Below are 18239 nucleotides of genomic sequence, written 5' to 3'. Positions count from 1 at the left end.
CTGAAAATGCAGCTGAACATGACTTGACAGCTGACCTGACTCTTATCGACTGGAGCAAAAAAAAAAAAATTATTTTGAATTGATGACTCAGAGAGAAGAAGAAGCACCCTCCCTCAAGCCAAATACACACCTCATGTACACACTCCCTGACCACATTAGAATGAACTAAATTACACAACAAGATGGCAAAAAATATATATATATATTTACTAAGGTTATGAAAATAAAATCTTAGAGTTGTGAATTCTGCTTTCCTTCGACGTGCTCCCAAAAAGTTAGTGATGTGAAATTTCAAGATGGGCCTAAAATGTACTGTAACCTTTAGAGGTCAACTTGAGTTGACCTTCTTGAAACTTTTGAATGTCCAACTGATCCATGGTAAGGACTTTTTGCGCATTTCAAATTTTAGATTTGTTTGAATGCCTTGTTGGTGATGAAACCGTTTTTCAGATTTGGTCAATCCAAAACTGTTATCGTTATTATTATTCTCTCGTATGCATAACCGCAGTTGGATACACGTGAATTGTATCTACTGCCCTCTAGTGGAAGGACATTGAATTGTTCTACATTCCACTACAGGTATTCATCGCGGATATAGATACAAGAACATTATTTTTAGTCAGTAAATCGTTTTTTCCAAAAACCGGAAATGAGTTGCGTAATTTCCAGCCTGATCTTTCACGTCACACCTTTTCGTCATCAGATTGGTTTCTCAGAGCAAAACCTGCCTGAGACCATCAAAACACGTCTACAGTGATCTTTATAATCAGCTACCGAATGTACAGTCCGGAGACATAAGAGTTTGGAACTGATGCCATCACATAGCAGCGAAACCAGTGTTTAAACCCCTAAGTGGCATATTGGCATTCTGTTTGCCTGTTGCTTTTCATATGCTCAGATGTACCATACAGCACCCCGCTCTATATTTAAGTTCTCCAGTCCCCCCAAAATATTTCATTTGTTAGTGTTCCAGTGCATTTTCTCGAGGCAAATGGAATTTGTGGTTGAGTAAAGGTGGCACTTTTCACAACAAGCCTCCATAGTGCACCAATGAAGGCGATAGGCGGAGTTGGGCGAAGTGGCAGCAAAGAAGCGTTCAGATACTAAGACTTTTTTTAAAAAGGACATTTCCCCAAATTCTTCCTACGAATACAGGTACAGTATGAACGCCGTTTTGACACGTGCAAATGTTCATGATGGACCGCGTGTGTGATCCACGTTCTTCCGAACATTGTTTTGACTTTAAAAAGCGGCATACGTGGCAGTGCGTGACGATGCAGACAATGCGCTCCGTGGAATTCACGCTCTCACCACACCGAAATTGACTTCAAAACGTTTTTGTTTGCTTTTTTTTTTATAATTTGGAGGATGGCATTAGTGATCGGATGTGGTAAGATATGCCTCTTGTTGCGTCAGTTTACGTATTCGTGTCGTTTCCTAAGAACAACAAAACGCAAATCATACAAAGATGATCTGATTCATTTATTTGTTTATGTGACGAATTTCAAATCTTTAATGATGCAGGGAACTCAACGTTATTTAAAACGCGCACAATTGAAAGCGAAAACACGTTTTCGAGTTGTCAAAATGGAATACAATGTGACGAAAATAAGATTCTACGTGGTCATGTTTTCAACAATGATACACGCGTTAATTTAGTTTATGCGTTCATGTTACATAATGTAAACGTAATCGGATGTTTTTGATTGTGCCCCCTTCAGGGACGCAATGGGACGTGAGGATATTTGCGTTTTCAAGGCGAGCTTTCGACTAAAACTACTAATTGCTACAAGTACAACGAGCAATTTGCGAATAGATGGAACCGCAACCTTCTAGGGTAGCTAAATACAATAGAGTACGACAGCTCCAATACACTTGAATACTTTCTTCCTTGAATCACCGCTTAGGACGATGACTGATATAGTCAAACAAATGTCTTTGAACGCAGTACGTGTGCGAGCATTTTAACGTATGCGTGCGTGGTAGTAGTGAAGTGTGTTGCTTTCAGGCCCCACCGTACGTAGGAGCTTTGGTCTTTCAATGCGTGCAGTATAACGAATTGCCACAGGTATACCCTTTTGTGTGAAATTTTCAAGCCTTTAAGGGAGTCTAATAATACAATAAAAATACGAGTTTAATGGGAGCGAGTAATGCTACGCTGTAAACTTTCCTCCGTGACTCACTTCTGACAAAAGTGCTAACAGCCACCAAAGCTAGTAAACGCAGCACGTAGGCGAGGTCTACACGCGGTTTGGAGGGTTTAGAAAAAAATCCGGTAACACTATTGTCTTGGAATTGAATCGAGTATTGCACTGCAACAGTGTTTATCATTTTGTTCTACCGGTAGCATATTTCCATTTGTTTTTAAAGTAACTGACGACGGCGTCGCCTTTTGAAACTGCAGCTGCACCAGCGTCCTCGTCAAGATTTGATCAAGATTTTTCCGCATTTCTACTCTTGGTCTTTTTTTTCGCCTACCGCGAAAGTTCCATCTCCTGAGGTTAGTTTGGTACACGTTATCGGGACTGTAGTGAGCTCTGTGTTTTTGTTAAAACGCGCAAATGGATATGTTTTTTATTTCCGCGAAATGACGTCAGTAGCATAACAAATTTATAACCATCTTGCATACCTGTCAACGTTTTGGAGCGCCAACCTGTACAAACTACCAAAAAAATCCTTATAAAGAGCAAAAAATCCTTATAACATACCAAAACATTTTATATGTCAAAATAACGGCATAAAAAAAACACGAAATTTTCAATGATATTTATTGTAGATCTCCATAAAACAATGTCTGGTTAATATCTAATCATCATTCAACTTAGTGGCATTACTGTGTTCAGAGTTGTATTCCTGCGTTACTTTTTTCACCAACTCCAAATCATTTGGAGTTGGTGAAAAAAAACGGAAATGTTCAGAATCCGTATGATTTGTGCGATACGGCCATATACGTAAGATTCACCACAAAATCCGTATGAACTATGGCTAAACCGTATGAGTTGACAGGTATGATCTTGTGACTTCTCAGTTGGAAAAGAAAAATATGCCTGCGTAAAATTTACTTTTGACTAATTACGTGGAAAAATGTGTCACGTGAAGTATTAGTCTTTAACTAGTACAGTCCTTAGTTGTCAAACGTTTTCCACCAACCACCATCCAAAAAAAACCCCGAGTGAACTATCCCAAGTTTCACTACCTTGACCAACATCAAAATTAGCAGCAAAAATACAAGGCTGAGATTTTCTTCGAATATATGTAAATAAAATGGAGTTGGCAAGGCTAATTCTAATTTTCCAAAGTAAATATCCACATTTCCATTCATTTTCACGATATCACCGATAAATGGGTGTGGAGCAGAAGTTTGTTACCAACCAAAAATATTTAAAAAAGACTAACCAAAAAAAATAAAAAATACGTAGTTGCACTGTCTCACATTTTTGAGGCAAAATGCCTCAATAACACACTAGCCTCCATCAAGGAACATATTTGAAAGTCAAGATGACGCAACTGTTAGTGTGACATGGGTGTGAAGAAGCCTCTGTTTTCTGTAGTTTTGTCTTCATAGATGGAGAAGCAGCTTTCGGAGGTGGAGAGCAGCTGTCAAGAGGACAACCAAGATGCCCCTGAGCCTCAAGCCCGAGCCGGCTGGAACAGTAAAATCGAGTACTTTTTGGCTCAGGTGGGGTTTAGCGTTGGGCTGGGTAACGTCTGGAGGTTTCCATATTTGTGCCATCAAAATGGAGGGGGTGAGAATATAGCTATTTTCAATGGCTTTTTTTTTTTTGTCTGGGGAAGTATGACTCACTGCCCCCCCCCTCAACCCCCCAGGATCTTTTTTGTTGCTCTACGTGCTGTTGATGTTGGTCGTGGGCATTCCCTTGTTCTTCCTGGAGCTGGCTGCCGGTCAGGCCATCAGACAGGGCAGCATCGGAGTGTGGAAGTCCATCTCCCCCAGGCTTGTAGGAATTGGCTACTCCAGCTGTGTGGTAAGATCAAAATGGTCAATTTCTGCCGATAAGCTTCATATTTTATCCTGTCGGAACCCATTTGTTACTATTCTAAATCTTGATGACAAGTGAATTGTAGATGAAATGAGGTCCTCATTTTCTCTGCGCGCGGTGGTACCCCGACTACAAATAAACAATTCACTCCTATGCCAAGTTTTCTCCTTGAAATGAGTTCAAGTGCCATTGATTTGTTGCAGCCGTCATAAACCACTGGGAAGATTTTCAAGAATGCTCGGTCTTGTTTTCTCAGGTGTGTTTCTTCGTGGCGCTCTACTACAACGTCATCCTCGCGTGGAGCCTTTTCTACCTCGGCAACTCCTTTCAGTCGCCTTTACCTTGGACGACATGTCCAGAAGTGGGCAACGGAACAGGTGCATGCACTTCTCATGGGCGATTGGAGCAGCAACTTACTCATGAAGAAGGAGGAAAAAAAAGCCCTTCTCATCGCAGTGTTTCCTTTGCAGTTAACGGAGAAGAAGAATGTAAGGCCAACTCCACCACGTCCTACTTTTGGTACCGTAAAGCGCTGGATATCACGGACAGCATCAACGACACGGGCTCCTTCAACCCGTACATCGTTGGCTGTCTGTTGGCCGCCTGGGCAATTGTGTGCCTGGGAATGTTCAAGGGGATCAAGAGCTCAGTCAAGGTACCCCAGCGAGCGTCTTGCCTTTCATACGTCTGAAGCGATTTTCCACACTTACGTTTGGTTGAAATAAACAGGAAACTGACCGTTGTTGCTCCAAATGTGCTCCTTTGAAACTTCTTAGGTGATGTACTTCTCCTCCATCTTTCCCTACGTGGTGCTCTTCTGCTTCCTTGTGCGGGGTCTTCTCCTTGAAGGGGCCTTGGAAGGAATCACTTACATGTTCTATCCCAAGGTGACGGCAGACGACGCTTTCGATGGTGGCGCGGCATTTTATGGATTTCATTCAATTTTTTCACGATTTTGTTTGTATCGGCCCACGCAGCTGGAGATCTGGGGAAACATCCAGGTGTGGCGGCAGGCGGCCACGCAGGTCTTCTTCGCTCTGGGCCTGGGCTTCGGTTCCATCATCGCGTACTCCTCCTACAATCCCAAGAACAACAACTGCCACCGCGATGCCTACACCGTGTCCTTCATCAACTTCTTCACGTCGGTGCTGGCCACGCTGGTGGTGTTCGCCGTGCTCGGTTTCCGTGCCAATAAGATCACCGCCGAGTGTGTTGTGAGGTACGGTTGACACCTCGCATTTCACTTTTGCATTTTACATTTGCGCCATTTGTTATGAATTAAAAAAAAAAAAAAGAACGTGAACATGTTGCTTGCATAGCGTGACTATAAAAATGTCCACACACACACACACACCTGCTTGCTTGCCACATTTTTGTGAGCGAGACCAAGACGCCCACACCCAAACTTTTTTGCCATTAGCGTGACCTATAACAGGTACACCTTAATTACAACAATTTCTTCAAATGTTGTTGTTGTTGTTCTGCCACACCTAAGAGTTGAACCAATTGGCACGGGAGAGGCTCATTCAGACCGAAGCGTGAAATCAGACATTTGGGCTGCAGGGAAAAGGTTCAGTCGATTTGTTTCCGTCTTTCCTCAGCAACTTGAAAGTGCTGTTGGCACAGGCGCAAATGGGCGATTTGGACCAAAGCGTCTTGCCAACGTTTAACCACTCGGACCCCGCCTCTTTTGGCCTGGAAGCGTACAAGAAGTGGTTTGAACAGCACGGAAGCCACGTCCGGGTCAACTTATCCGTCTGCGACCTGGAAAACGAGATGCAGAAGGTGCGGCGAGTGATTTTTTGGTCCGGCGCACGGCAACCGTCAAACGGACGCCCGCCCCCCCCCCCCCCCCCCCCCCCGTGTTTGTTTGCAGGGCGTGCAGGGCACCGGCCTGGTTTTCATCGTCTTCACGGAGGCCATGTCGCTGTTGCCCGGCAGCCCCTTCTGGTCGGCTCTCTTCTTCCTCATGCTGCTCAACTTGGGTCTCAGCACCATGTTCGGCACCATGGAAGGCATCCTGGCCCCGCTCACCGACCGCTTTAAGACTCTGGCAAACAACAAGACGAAACTCACCGGTGAAGTCCCGCTCCACCTCCGGCCGAGGCTCTGCTCACAATTTACCATCAGAAACAAATATTTGCTTGTGCGCCGTGACGTTTCCCGTTTACCCTCAAACAGTTTTCAGCTGCCTCGTCGGCTTCCTGATCGGCCTGCTCTTCACCCAGCGCTGCGGGAACTACTTTGTCACGATGTTTGACGATTACTCGGCCACCTTGCCTCTCATCATCGTGGTGGTGTTTGAGAATTTCAGCGTGTCTTGGCTGTACGGGGCCGACAGGTGAGGGAAATGCGGCAGAATCTCTTCCCCTTCATCACATCCGTCGGTGCGAGTGTCAGATTGAAGCGAGTACGCTAACTAATACTATCGTGAATTTGCCGCCATCTCACGCCAAGGTTCCTGGATGACATCGAGGCCATGCTGGGTTGGCGCCCCTCCGTGGCTTACAAGTACCTCTGGAAGTACATTTGTCAGCTGGCCATGTTGGTGCTGCTGGCGGCCACAACCGTTCGCATGTTCATTGAACCGCCAACGTACAGGATTTGGAAGAAAGAGATGGTAAGAAGCCTGATGCCGCTAGCCCCGCCCCCTACGGCAAATTCTTGTCCAGAACCGGTCGAAATTGACAACACAATAAAGCACTCGTTGCTGAGAAGAAGTCCATTTCGGTATACGCCAAAGGCCGTTTCGTTGCCCCTTCCCTCCCAAACCTGAATTGTCTTGAGTTTTACGTTGACCAAATACAAATTCAATCTTTTCCTCTCGCTTATTGTCGTTTGTTGATTTTCCAGAATTCGGAGGTGGCCGTGCAGTACCCGGGCTGGGCTCTGGCCGTCTTAGCCTCGCTCATCATATTTGCAATGATGCCCGTGCCGCTGGGCTTCTTCTACACTCTGCTCCGGGACAGGAAGCGGGCCGGCTCCGGCGGCGTACCCGCTGACGACTACACCATCGTGAGCACCAAGTGCGAAACCCCCTTGACCGACATGTCCGACGTCAGCCAATGGAACCGGGGCAACGGTTCGGCCTAAGATGCGCTTGTTGGGGTCACAACATCACTTCCGCTTGTTTCAACGGGACCTCTCCAAAGTTGGCATTTGGATCTTGTTCTGTCGCTGGTATTTATTCACGCACAATGCTAACTTTTTATTTATTTTTTGGGGAGGTGGGGTGTTCTCGCATGAAATTTGAAAGCCTTCATAGGTAAGACAAATACCTAAATGCGATCTTTGAACAACACGCCATCCTGCCGTGCTTGAATAACACGGAGCCGGAATTTCAGCGGCCACGCGACGCATCGCACTCGAGTGCGTTTTCCCAGTTTCACCCGTCGAGATGGTTTTCCCCCTCAGTCTTGACCACGTGACCGAACACCAACACGACAAACTCTTCTCTGATCTCTGTAAGTTGATAGTTAACAGAAGGGAAATGAAAGCGCCAGCCTTTCGCTTTTGTGAGCTCGAAATGCAAATGGAACATGGCGGGCCTTCTTTGGATCAAGCCGTCCTCTTCAAGCTTTCAGGGATTCTTGTTCATCTGTCCAAGGAAGAAGCATATTTATTTTGGAACACATCAGTTTCATTGTATTGGTCTTAGATTGGATTTTTCAGGTGCGTTGCCCGTGTGACATTTTTTGGGTGATATTTTCGACGTCTTTTTTTGCCATGGCATCTTTTATACGAGCTGACGTGTCGTTTCACGTGCACGGTGTTTACCCCAAAAGATGAATTTCTGAAAAATGTGCTTGAATGCTGCCAATGTACAAATGCCAAGTGCCTTGTCTTTTTCAGGAGGGAAAAACTATTGTGGCTTGTACAGTGTTGAACATTTCTTGTGGATCATTTTCAAAGTGTACAGAAAATGTAAAGGAATGCCTTCCTTTTATGTAATATATTGTTCTTATGAAAACATTTTTTTCATACTGTGTACAGTTCATTTTTCTTGAAATACTTGGTTTTTCTTTTCTACTTCCCCCTCCCCCCTTCAATTTTGCTGCTGGAGATTGCAAATTTCTCCATTGTGGGACAAATAAAGGTTTTCTTATCTCAAAGCAGTTCTTTGAACACTTATTTACTCCCCCCCCCCCCCCTCACCTGATAGGTAACCCTGGGTCATCATTGAAATCCTTGAGCATTTTTGTGTCCTTCGAAGGCTGTTATCTTTTTTTGTGTTTGCTTTTGAGGTGAATATCAAGCGGAAGGATTTTAAGGTGGCTGCCTTGCGTCTGCGATGGTGTGCTTGTTGTGCGGGGAAACGACTCGCAGGTGGCCCCGGTGGAAACTCGGCTGTCCTCTGGGAGTTTCGTTGCCTTGGATGCGTGGAGCCTTCTGAAGTCAAAACAGGACGACGCCGGCACCTGCTTCCACCTCGGGTAGGCACACTTGCAATTATTGCCTTCAAATTTCCAAAAGTCGGCGTGCGTTCCAACTCCTCTGCTTGTCAGCGTTCTTCTAGTTTGATCTCCATGGCGGACCCGTTTTTGCTGGTTGTTCTGCTGCTGCTTCCCGCGAGCGGCAGCCTCGGCACCCACCGGGACCCGGCGGCACCGGCCAGCATCCCGGCTCCGCTGACGGACCGAGAGACGAGCCATTTCAAGCCAAAACCAACGCGTGAGTCCAGAATGAGCGGTTGGCAGTTTCACAAAGGACTTGGTTACCTCCTCGCACTCATACAAGTGATTTCGCCGTTGCGTTTACCTCGACAGACACCCGTGTCGACCAAGACAACAGCAAGGTGGGCCTCTTTATCGCCGCGGCGGCTGGAACGTGCACCCTGATGGCCGTTGTGTACTGCATCTACAACAAGTTCTACAACAAACACCCATATCTGCATACCCAGCTTCAAGAAGACCCAGGTTAAAAAAAAAAAAAAGTCCAAAAGTTCTTTATTGCACACAGATTGTCTTTGATTTACAAATACTAACAAGCAGAAGAATGAAATAAGTGATCCACGAGATGGCGGGAGGTCCAATGGATATTTAAAACATTGTAGATGGCTCGTAGAACAATATTCACATGCTTGTATTCTTTATCCTCTGCAAAGAAGAGGTAGTTGAATTTAAACAGTGAGATGACTTGACAAAACAAAAAAAGCACAAAATATTTTTGTCTAGATCCAATGGGTTCTCCCTCGATGTATTTCCAAGGCTCCAGTGAGGCGGACGTGCGACGCGCCGACTACGGTTCCCTTTCGGACACGCCCTCCGTCATCTCTGTGCCCCCTTATTTGTCCCCCCCTCCTTCGGCCATGCAATTTCCTCGCCTCCTCGCAACCTCCTCATCCTCGCGTCCCTCTTCGCGCTCCCTCAAAACCATCTCGGCCCAAGACCTGCAGCGGAGTTGTATCTGAATGGCGGCGGGGGGGGGGGGGGGGGGCTGGGATGATGTAGCCACGCGCACTACTACTGAGCACTCATTTGCATGATCAAGAGGCGCGTATCTATTTCATAGCTGTTAGTGTTTAGAATTCTTGTACCCGTAGCTGTCATTTTTGCCCCAACAGGCGTCTTGTGCACATGAACTGTGTCGTCCTTTGTGCGGCGCTGTAAATGCATTCGTCGTCCCAATAAACACGATTCCACAACAAGAGTTGTGCACCATTAATTGCACGCGCGCTCCAACCGACCACTTGTAGAGATCAAAATATCATTTGTCAATACAGTTGTCTGCCAGTCTATTGAGATTTCTTCTTCAAGCAATGAGGTCTTTTTTTTTCCTCCACACTTCTTATTTGTTTCATTAGCATTACCCGATGTCTGCTTTTGATTTCAACTCCTGCCATATTTCCTTCTACTCATCTTTCCATCCCCACCGCAGTGCTTCCTCGCTATTGTCCCCCCCGTCTGTCTCCTTCGTCCATTCATGGCGTGTGCGCTCCAAGAATAGCGCGACGCTTCATGGCCTGGTGGTGGTGGGGGGGGGGGGGGGGGCTCACTCGATGCGTCCCACTCACTCGGGGAGATTAGGCTGCGGTAATCTGGATTCAGGAGAAAGAGAGAGACCGACATCAGCCATGACTCCCGTCCAAAGTTGCCTCCCGTGGGCGTCCCGCGACTCCCAACAACCTCAAATCATTTCTTGATATTTTCTACCTTGGCGACCTGGAGGACAAAACTTGGACAATGTTTTGGAAATCACTTTTACTCCAAGGCAGCTAGAGGTGGGTGCTTCATCTGGATTTCAATCTTATTTTTTTTTCTTTCTTCTAAAATAAATGTGGGGGTTTTTTTTTTGTCCTTTAATCTGAAGTTTAAATGTGTTAGTGGGAGCCGGGAGGCGCGCGCACCAGCATAGGACTAAGCTGTCGGCGGCGCGCACGGGCTGGACTCGTGAGGATGGAGATTCGGCCGGACAGGTTCAAGGCCGTGGCTGCCAAAACTCTGGGCAAAATATACGGGTATGTACATGAAATGATCTTTTTTTCAGCAACTCTTTCTCACTCACACGCCGTACATCACCAGCAGACAACGTACGGTTAATACTTGTCGTGCTAAGCAGAAAATCTTTTAAGTTTCAAGATATGCAGGGGAAAAGTGAGATCATGGTCCCCACCCCCCTCACCTCCTCTTCATTTTCTTCAGTCCCACTCGATGTAAAGTATCGCAAACGAGAAACTGGCATCAATAATTGATTAGTTTGCAGTCGTGCAAGAGCTCGAATAAAGGGGAAGAATAAAATGGGGGGAAATTACACGCAACAACATGAAAGCAAATTCGTTTATAAAAGTCACAGTTTTTGCTCTCAATGTGAGACAATATTGTTATGCACTAATTCAATATCCCAAATTTTGAGCATTTCTGTGTTATGTATGTACAGACTTTTTTTTGTGGGGGGGGGGGGGGGGTCATCGTCTTTTCATGAAATAGAGGTCAGCTGGGAAAGACGCCCGCGAGCTTTCGATAATGGATGGTTGGTGCAGGTGTACCTCATAAAGTACTCTGGTGAATGTTCATTCAAGTATCCAGCAGGGGTGGGGCCCCAGGACCATCCCTCGATTACTGGACACGAATTCGTTCATGTGTTCAATTGAGTTCCTTCATTAAATGGGCAAATATCCCATAAAAAACGATCAATGGCGTCTTGCTTGATTTCAAGCAATTATTATTTCAATCTCGATTCACACATTTCATCTTCTGACTGCTCGTGACCATTCAAACCAGTCCAGACGTTCAAGGGTACAAAGGGTCTTCTCAGCACAGTGTGACGAAACAGGGCAGTTGTCTTCGGAAATGATCTCTGACGCGGCGTGGGCGGGTTGGAGTGTGACCGGTGACTTGCGGATGGACTTCCTTTCCTTTCCTTTCTTTCTGTGCGGGATTTGATCTCGTGTCTAAACACTTAAATCCTGTCCAGAAATAGCCTCCCTCTCCTCCAAGCTGTCGAGCCACGTAAATCCTCCCGGGGCCCGTACACCTTGCCCCACCCTTCCCTCCCCGACCCAGTATAGTTCGTCATGGCGTACCTAAACCCCCACCGGGCCCAGGATTAGACGAGCGGACACTTGATGTCCACGTGGCCCTCTCGCTTTCGTGCGTAACGCGCTCCCACATGCACGCCACTCCCGGATGAAGGGAGCGGGCCTGGATTTCGACAAAAAAAGGACATTGGAGAGCCAAATCATTCTTGTGAATCATAAGCACGGGAATGAAGTATTTGTAGTCGGTGACTCGTCACCACCGACAGCGTTGGAAGTGACGCGACACTGATAGTGCGTACATTGAAGTACTTCGCGCACTCCAATAGGACACAATTGATTACAGGAAGAAAAAGTGTCGCACGTATGCAAATGAGCCCACTATTTGCCAATGTTTTCGTTCTTATTGGATGAAAAAAATGTATACGATTTCACTCATGAGTTTCCTTTCGACGCACCGAGAGATGGAAGTCGGTGGGAAAAAAAAGTTGTTGAGCGTCCAAAATATGCCCTCGTCGGGGCGGGGAAGCTCGGGTCAAGTAACCTGCAAGGATTACAGCGGATTGTCTTTAATTCATGCTCGAGGCATGACGAGCCAAACCATAGAGAGCGTGCAGCATCGCGTCACAGTACAGGAGAGTTGGCAAATGAAAGGGAGGGGCCGGCTTGCGTTCAAGATGGAAGAGAGGGGGGAAAAAGTGTGGCGAGAAAGACAAAAATAGTTCAAGGCATCCAGTGCTATGAATAATTCATACTTGAGAAAATCTATTAATACTTGATCAGCATCAATGACTGCAAGAGTGTGGACTCAGTCAAAGAGCTCATGCTGGAACCTCTTGGCTTTGCTTTTGTCTCTCACTGCTCTCAACGACAAACTTTATTTGAAGTGCAAGTAGTTCCGCAGTGGATATCAAAAGTCACAATAATGGTGAAAAAACTTTTGAAATGATCGTCATTATTATTCTTTCTTGAAAAAAAAAGTCACAAAACGAGGCATTTGAAAAGGCGTGTGTAGAATTTTTATATCCACTGTCGATACATAAAGTACCCAGTCACAATAGTTGACGTTGTAATTTATTAAATCTTACCTAGACTTGTTGAAAAAATATTCCCTAGGGCCTGTTCTCACTCTCCCGCTGTTAAGAAACGGGATCATATAACATCACGTTGCCCGACGGCAAAGAAGACTCACTCGCACGGTTCTCCAAATAACAGGCGAAGCGTGGTTGCTTCAGGCTGTTTGTTTCCTGTAAAATGACACAGAGAACAGAATGAACCAGACCATCTTAACGGAAGTCTGGCGGCTTAATGCTAACTACGATGCAAATCGTAATAGACGGAAATGACTGCGAATTCCGTTCAACTCGTTCCCAGAGCTCTCGAGAAGAAGCAGGAGAATGGCGAGACCATCGAGCTGTCGGCCGAGGGTCGGCCGGAGCTGGTGGAGGAGAAGGAGATGCCGGTGGTGGATTGCACGTGCTTCGGCCTGCCCCGCCGCTACATCATCGCCATCCTCTCCGGCATCGGCTTCTGCATCTCCTTCGGCATCCGCTGCAACCTGGGTGTGGCCATCGTCAGCATGGTCAACAGCCACACCGTCTACAGGGACAACAAGGAGGTCATAGTGGTGAGTAGAGGAAAGAGATGCCGTCTTAAAACTCAACACGCAATGCGAAACGCCATAGACGGCGATGGATATTTGACCACAAACGGTGCCGTAACTCGTAGACGGAAAATGTAACGATACTCACGGGCGTGCTTTCTTTATCCCCTGTGAAGAATGACTTCTTTTGGTGTCTAACCACCCCCGCCCCCGTGTCGCTGCAGAAAGCTCAGTTCGACTGGGATCCAGAGACGGTGGGAATGATCCACGGCTCTTTCTTCTGGGGTTACATCGTGACGCAAATTCCCGGAGGGTTCATCTGTCAAAAGTTTGCTGCAAACAGGTTGGCCCCCGACGCCGCTTCTTTGAATGTCTTCGTCTCGCGATCCTTCCTTCTTCCTCGCTCTCTTCCTTCCAGGGTGTTTGGCTTTGCCATCGTGGCCACTTCTTTCCTCAACATGCTCATCCCAGCGGCAGCTCGCATGCACTTTGGCTGTGTCATCGTTGTCAGGGTGTTTCAAGGCCTTGTGGAGGTGACGCGCTCCGATCCCGCAATCCGTCACAACTTCATATACAATGCTGCTATGCAATTCAATCGCTACTCTGTATTCGTTTGAAAAGATTCTCGTTGTTGCTAGGCAGAATTTCGATGATTGCACCCCAAAGCGCAATAAAAACGATCACACGCTAAACACGTTGATCATCCTGTTTCCTTGGCAACTGAAGACAGAGAGCTCACTGCCCCACAAAGCAAAGAAAGGACAGAAAGAGGGCTGGGGGGGGGGGACTCACTCAGATATATTTTTCAATCCATTCGCAAGACGTTCACACTTGAATCACTGCTCAGCATAAAATAGAAGAGCCAATTCCCGTCTGTGTTCATCTGTGTCGCTAATCCTAAACGTCCGACAGGGGGTGTCATACCCGGCGTGTCACGGCATTTGGGCCAAATGGGCGCCCCCTCTCGAAAGAAGTCGCCTGGCGACGACGGCCTTTTGCGGTACGCCTTATTCAATTGTTGTCGTTTGTTTTCAGATATGACGCCACCAGATGGCGCCAGTAGTTCCCCCGATAGAAAAATAGTGATTGATGTCAAGGAAGTATTGCTGAAGTGGGACATCTCGACCGAGAGACTAATGCTGCTGTTTATCAATTGTACAGACTAACCAGTCAATGACCTTATTTATTTTATTTGCAAGGTTCTTACGCGGGTGCCGTGATCGCCATGCCATTGGCCGGAATCCTGGTCCAGTACTCAGGATGGTCCTCGGTCTTCTATGTCTACGGTAAGCCACTCTGAGTTCACCTGAGTCTTGGTCGCATGAAATTCAAGCCGACGCTAGCTAGCCAGCGCATTTCAGGTGACAAAAACTAAGGGGTGAGATATAAGAATTTAAGGCGGCGGGCAGCTAAAGGAATGATGAATCCTTTGGGTCTTTTTGACCTCCTTCCACCCGCCAGGAAGTTTTGGCATCATGTGGTACTGCTTCTGGATCATGGTGTCTTACGAAAGTCCCGCTGCCCATCCCACCATCACGGAGGAGGAGAGGAAATACATCGAAGAGAGCATCGGCGAGTCGGCTCAACATTCGGTGACGGTGAGTTTTCTGTCATCTCCTCGCGCTGTTCAGCCGCCGGATGTCAATAACCGCCCGGTTGTGCTGCGCTCCAGAAATTTAACACACCGTGGCGGGCCTTCTTCACATCCATGCCGGTGTACGCCATCATCGTGGCAAACTTCTGCAGGAGCTGGACCTTCTACTTGCTCCTCATCAGCCAGCCCGCCTACTTTGAGGAGGTGTTCGGCTTCGAGATTAGCAAGGTGACCGTTTGAATTTCGAATGAGCGAATTGCGCGCTTTTTGTTTGTCAGTTCATCACATTAGTAAAGCCATTGGCGCATGTTCCCATGAACCTTGTTCTGGTAGGATGAATGGCTGGTCAACGCTAGCTACCTCTTCATGTTCTCGGCTAAAACAATGACTTGTCGGGAATGCGGCCTAAAAAAACAAAAAAACAAAACCAATAGCTAATTTAGTCAGTGCTGATTTCTCTCTCTATTTGTGGTTGATGCAGGTGGGAATCGTGTCAGCTCTCCCCCACCTCGTCATGACCATTATTGTGCCAATCGGAGGCCAGCTTGCCGACTACCTGCGCTCCAGCCACATCATGACCACCACCAATGTCAGGAAACTCATGAACTGTGGCGGTAAGGAAAGCGAAGCAAGCAAGTTACAGCTAGCTTGGCTTGCAACTTAAATTCGTTGCCTCACCAATTTCCTCACTCACTTAACTCGGATATAAAATCAATTTTACCCATTGAAATGCCTCGAGTGCGTAAAATGCACATTTTGACATTTTTCATTTCAGACTTTGTTGTTGGGGTTTTTTCAATGTTGGGTTTATTTTGGGCTAACGTCAATATTATTGTCAATTCATTTTGCATTTTCTGTTTAATATTCAGAGTTCGGTATTTTTGGGCTGTTGTAATCAAAAATATATTTTTTGATACTTGCCAAATGTCTTGGCATTTTGTTGGGCTAATGTTTTGCCGTAAGTCTACATTACGCAATAGAATTGAGTTTATTTAGCTGTGCGGAGGGCACTGTGACTCGGTGCGTGTTACTTTTCGCACAGCAGATGGAATCAATAATGCGGTGAAATGGAGAACATTGGCAGTTCAGTGTGCAGGAAGCTTGAGGTCATTGCCAACAGTGATATCGACTCGTCTTCTTTCTTTTTTTTCTTCTTCTTTCTTCTTTTTCCAGGCTTTGGCATGGAGGCCACGCTTCTGCTGGTGGTGGGCTTCTCGCACACAAAGGGGGTGGCCATCTCCTTCTTGGTTCTGGCTGTCGGATTTTCGGGCTTTGCAATCTCAGGTGAAGTCACCCGTTTCATCCACTAAGACAAAGGTGGCGAGCATAATCACACTCTGTACCCAAGTAAAGGTGCAGCTATTAAAAAAAAAAAGGACATGTGAAATAAAAATACTCGTACTAATTCATTTTTTTTTTCTTTCTTCAGGTTTTAATGTCAACCACTTGGACATTGCACCACGCTACGCCAGTATCCTCATGGGCATCTCCAACGGGGTGGGCACACTGTCTGGTATGGTTTGCCCACTTATAGTTGGTGCGATGACAAAACATAAGGTAAGCAACAATTGCCGCGTATTTGTTCATACTTTGCACACCCCTGAGCAAACGCTTCTTCTGAAGCTCTTTTCCTTTTTCCTTGTAGACCCGTGAAGAGTGGCAAGGTGTGTTTCTCATCGCCTCTCTTGTTCATTACGGAGGCGTCATATTTTACGGTATGTGGATACAATGTTGCCACACTCTGTACTTGGGTTAAAAGTACAGATACTAAAATTGAGATTCAACGAAGTCATTATATTTCATTTCATAAAATGCTTCACAAAGCTCTAGAATACACTGCCCTACGGTGTTCTACAGGGTTCCCTTTTGGGGCCCCAGCTCTTCACTCTATTGCCTCTACGCATTGTTTTCCTTTCACTGTTAAGCTAATGAGTCAGAGTCTTGTCCGATGAAAAAAAATAAGAGTGCTTTCTCAGTCAAACTGCTTTCATTGTGTCTCAAAGGTATCTTTGCATCCGGCGAGAAGCAAGCCTGGGCCGAGCCGGAGCAGCTGAGCGATGAGAAGTGCGGCATCCTGGACGAGGACGAGCTGGCCAACGAGACAGAGGAGCTGTACCACACGAGCGGCAGCGCCGGCTACGGGGCCACCACCCACGGGGCCGACCCCAACGGGGGCGCGGGAGGTGGCTGGGTGTCGGACTGGGACAAAACGGAGGAGTACGTGCAGCCGGCCGGACGCAACAATTACTTTTACGACGGAGAGGCGGAGCTGACATAAAAAACAAAAAAAAGGGCATCAAGCTGGGAATGTTTACAGCAACTAGAGCAGCTTCACTTGGTGGCGGGTGGAACTTTCAAATGGTTTCCATTCCACGTGGATCCGTTTTCTGTACAAGTCTGCCCGCAAATATAACTGCCTGGTGGAGGGAGACTGCACAATGGACATTAGTCAATGTACGATGTGTGTTTGTGTGTGGTTGCATCGTGTCTTAGGCTTTAGAAGGCCTGTGTATCTGTAACTATTGTAGACATTTCTAATTGAACAAACAGGAGGGAAATCTCATCTGTATGCCTCGAGCAATATAAAACCACTCGGTTATTTCAATGAGAGGCTTTGGGGGGAATAATGGTTTTCGTTTTTGCCTCCTCGTGCACAATTTCAAGACATCTTGTGCCAATGATAGCCATGTGGTTTGCACGGTACTTTGAAGTTTACGATTCGGACACACCAGCAAATGGTAGTCGCGCGTCTTTGTGAGGTTTAAGTCGAGGATTCTCAAACTGTTTTGAATCCCCCCGAACCCAAGTTCGGGAACCTCTTGTTGAACTGACTGTTTTGAGGTGCAGGTTTTTAATTTTGATGATGGAAAATCACGCTGATAAAACAGACCAGAAAATAGTTTGCCACTTTCAAGGAACCTGAACACGGCATTTGACTTTGTCCTTGTCCAAGCAGCATTAATAATGCACGCTTTTCGTATGTTAGAACACATTTCAAATAGCCAACACAAGCAGCATTACTTTGTGTCACATTCCCTCCTCAAATTAAGTTGTACAACGGCAAGAAATGAATAGACAACAAATCTGATTGTATGACAAATGCTCTTTTAGGAGCTGTAAAATGTATCGTCGCCCCAAACTAAGGTTTTGAAATCAAATCTATTCTGTTTGACATTTGAGAATCGTATCTCTGTTTAACACTGACTGGATTATGAACTGTTAAATGTTATTTTTACCATTTTAGTGTTCATTTCTTTTTCCTTTATCATTTTTATATATATTTATATACTACAGTGTTCATTTCAATATCTAAAGCTAACCATTCGAAGTGATCAGTACTGCGTCGTCGTGCACTGCAAAGGCACCATCCCCTCATTTCTCATCTTTCCGCTTCTTTTTTGGGGTGGTCTTGGTTTTCGCTTTCCCATAACGCTGCCCATAACGTTCCCTCGACAGCAAATTGATCGGCAAGCTGAAGCATAAGTGTGTGGCTATGTGAGAAAGGGAAAAATAGATTATGATGGCACTTAGGCTGCGGCTCAATGGCTCACCTTACTGTCCTGCTCT

General features: G+C 46.2%; 3 protein-coding genes across 9 annotated transcripts; all 3 read left to right on the top strand.

The window, feature by feature from the left end:
• Nucleotides 1–997: 997 nt before the first annotated feature.
• On the top strand, nucleotides 998–8116 carry LOC147190224 (sodium-dependent neutral amino acid transporter B(0)AT2-like). Of its 6 annotated transcripts, none has more exons than XM_086139118.1 (12): nucleotides 1054–1155; nucleotides 2371–2500; nucleotides 3552–3746; nucleotides 3829–3986; nucleotides 4258–4656; nucleotides 4778–4888; nucleotides 4979–5220; nucleotides 5603–5786; nucleotides 5878–6079; nucleotides 6183–6342; nucleotides 6459–6621; nucleotides 6855–8116. In XM_086139118.1, exons 3-12 carry the CDS (start codon nucleotides 3566–3568, stop codon nucleotides 7092–7094), a joined length of 2040 nt encoding a protein of 679 aa, XP_085995244.1. In that variant the 5' UTR covers nucleotides 1054–1155; nucleotides 2371–2500; nucleotides 3552–3565; the 3' UTR covers nucleotides 7095–8116. The 6 variants fall into 6 exon arrangements, with proteins under 6 accessions (XP_085995246.1, XP_085995244.1, XP_085995243.1 ...); XM_086139117.1 differs by lacking the exon at nucleotides 1054–1155 and adding an exon at nucleotides 1984–2068; XM_086139119.1 differs by lacking the exon at nucleotides 1054–1155 and adding an exon at nucleotides 2018–2068 and having other exon boundaries at nucleotides 2405–2500.
• A 411-nt stretch (nucleotides 8117–8527) lies between these two features.
• On the top strand, nucleotides 8528–9411 carry LOC147190223 (uncharacterized). Its single transcript, XM_086099257.1, has 3 exons — nucleotides 8528–8672; nucleotides 8768–8917; nucleotides 9176–9411. Exons 1-3 carry the CDS (start codon nucleotides 8528–8530, stop codon nucleotides 9409–9411), a joined length of 531 nt encoding a protein of 176 aa, XP_085955383.1.
• A 625-nt stretch (nucleotides 9412–10036) lies between these two features.
• Nucleotides 10037–17910, top strand: LOC147190222 (vesicular glutamate transporter 1-like). 2 transcript variants are annotated; one of them, XM_086138043.1, is made up of 14 exons: nucleotides 10037–10221; nucleotides 10325–10458; nucleotides 12850–13102; nucleotides 13303–13421; nucleotides 13497–13611; nucleotides 13991–14078; nucleotides 14278–14364; nucleotides 14540–14676; nucleotides 14751–14900; nucleotides 15154–15286; nucleotides 15846–15956; nucleotides 16102–16229; nucleotides 16318–16387; nucleotides 16676–17910. In XM_086138043.1, the coding sequence occupies exons 2-14, from the start codon at nucleotides 10397–10399 to the stop codon at nucleotides 16948–16950; spliced, it is 1728 nt and encodes a 575-aa protein (XP_085994169.1). In that variant the 5' UTR covers nucleotides 10037–10221; nucleotides 10325–10396; the 3' UTR covers nucleotides 16951–17910. The 2 variants fall into 2 exon arrangements, with proteins under 2 accessions (XP_085994169.1, XP_085994168.1); XM_086138042.1 differs by having other exon boundaries at nucleotides 10311–10458.
• The last annotated feature ends 329 nt before the right edge of the window (nucleotides 17911–18239 follow it).

Source organism: Hippocampus guttulatus, chromosome 19 (genome assembly GCF_054856545.1).
Source record: "Hippocampus guttulatus isolate MCC_2025c chromosome 19, RoL_Hgut_1.0, whole genome shotgun sequence".
Lineage (NCBI taxonomy): Eukaryota > Metazoa > Chordata > Actinopteri > Syngnathiformes > Syngnathidae > Hippocampus > Hippocampus guttulatus.
This window is presented reverse-complemented; position numbering and strand designations above follow the sequence as displayed.

Excerpts from the sequence above, each read along its gene's own strand:
- LOC147190224 (XM_086139120.1), top strand. The coding sequence starts at position 3,566 with ATGGAGAAGCAGCTTTCGGAGGTGGAGAGCAGCTGTCAAGAGGACAAC. Across the intron at positions 4,889-4,978 it reads CTTACATGTTCTATCCCAAG|CTGGAGATCTGGGGAAACAT; the intron begins GTGACGGCAGAC and ends CGGCCCACGCAG. Across the intron at positions 6,080-6,182 it reads CAACAAGACGAAACTCACCG|TTTTCAGCTGCCTCGTCGGC; the intron begins GTGAAGTCCCGC and ends ACCCTCAAACAG.
- LOC147190222 (XM_086138043.1), top strand. The coding sequence starts at position 10,397 with ATGGAGATTCGGCCGGACAGGTTCAAGGCCGTGGCTGCCAAAACTCTG. Across the intron at positions 15,287-15,845 it reads GAAACTCATGAACTGTGGCG|GCTTTGGCATGGAGGCCACG; the intron begins GTAAGGAAAGCG and ends TTCTTTTTCCAG. Across the intron at positions 15,957-16,101 it reads TTCGGGCTTTGCAATCTCAG|GTTTTAATGTCAACCACTTG; the intron begins GTGAAGTCACCC and ends TTCTTTCTTCAG.
- LOC147190223 (XM_086099257.1), top strand. The coding sequence starts at position 8,528 with ATGGCGGACCCGTTTTTGCTGGTTGTTCTGCTGCTGCTTCCCGCGAGC. Across the intron at positions 8,673-8,767 it reads TTTCAAGCCAAAACCAACGC|ACACCCGTGTCGACCAAGAC; the intron begins GTGAGTCCAGAA and ends TTACCTCGACAG. Across the intron at positions 8,918-9,175 it reads CCAGCTTCAAGAAGACCCAG|ATCCAATGGGTTCTCCCTCG; the intron begins GTTAAAAAAAAA and ends ATTTTTGTCTAG.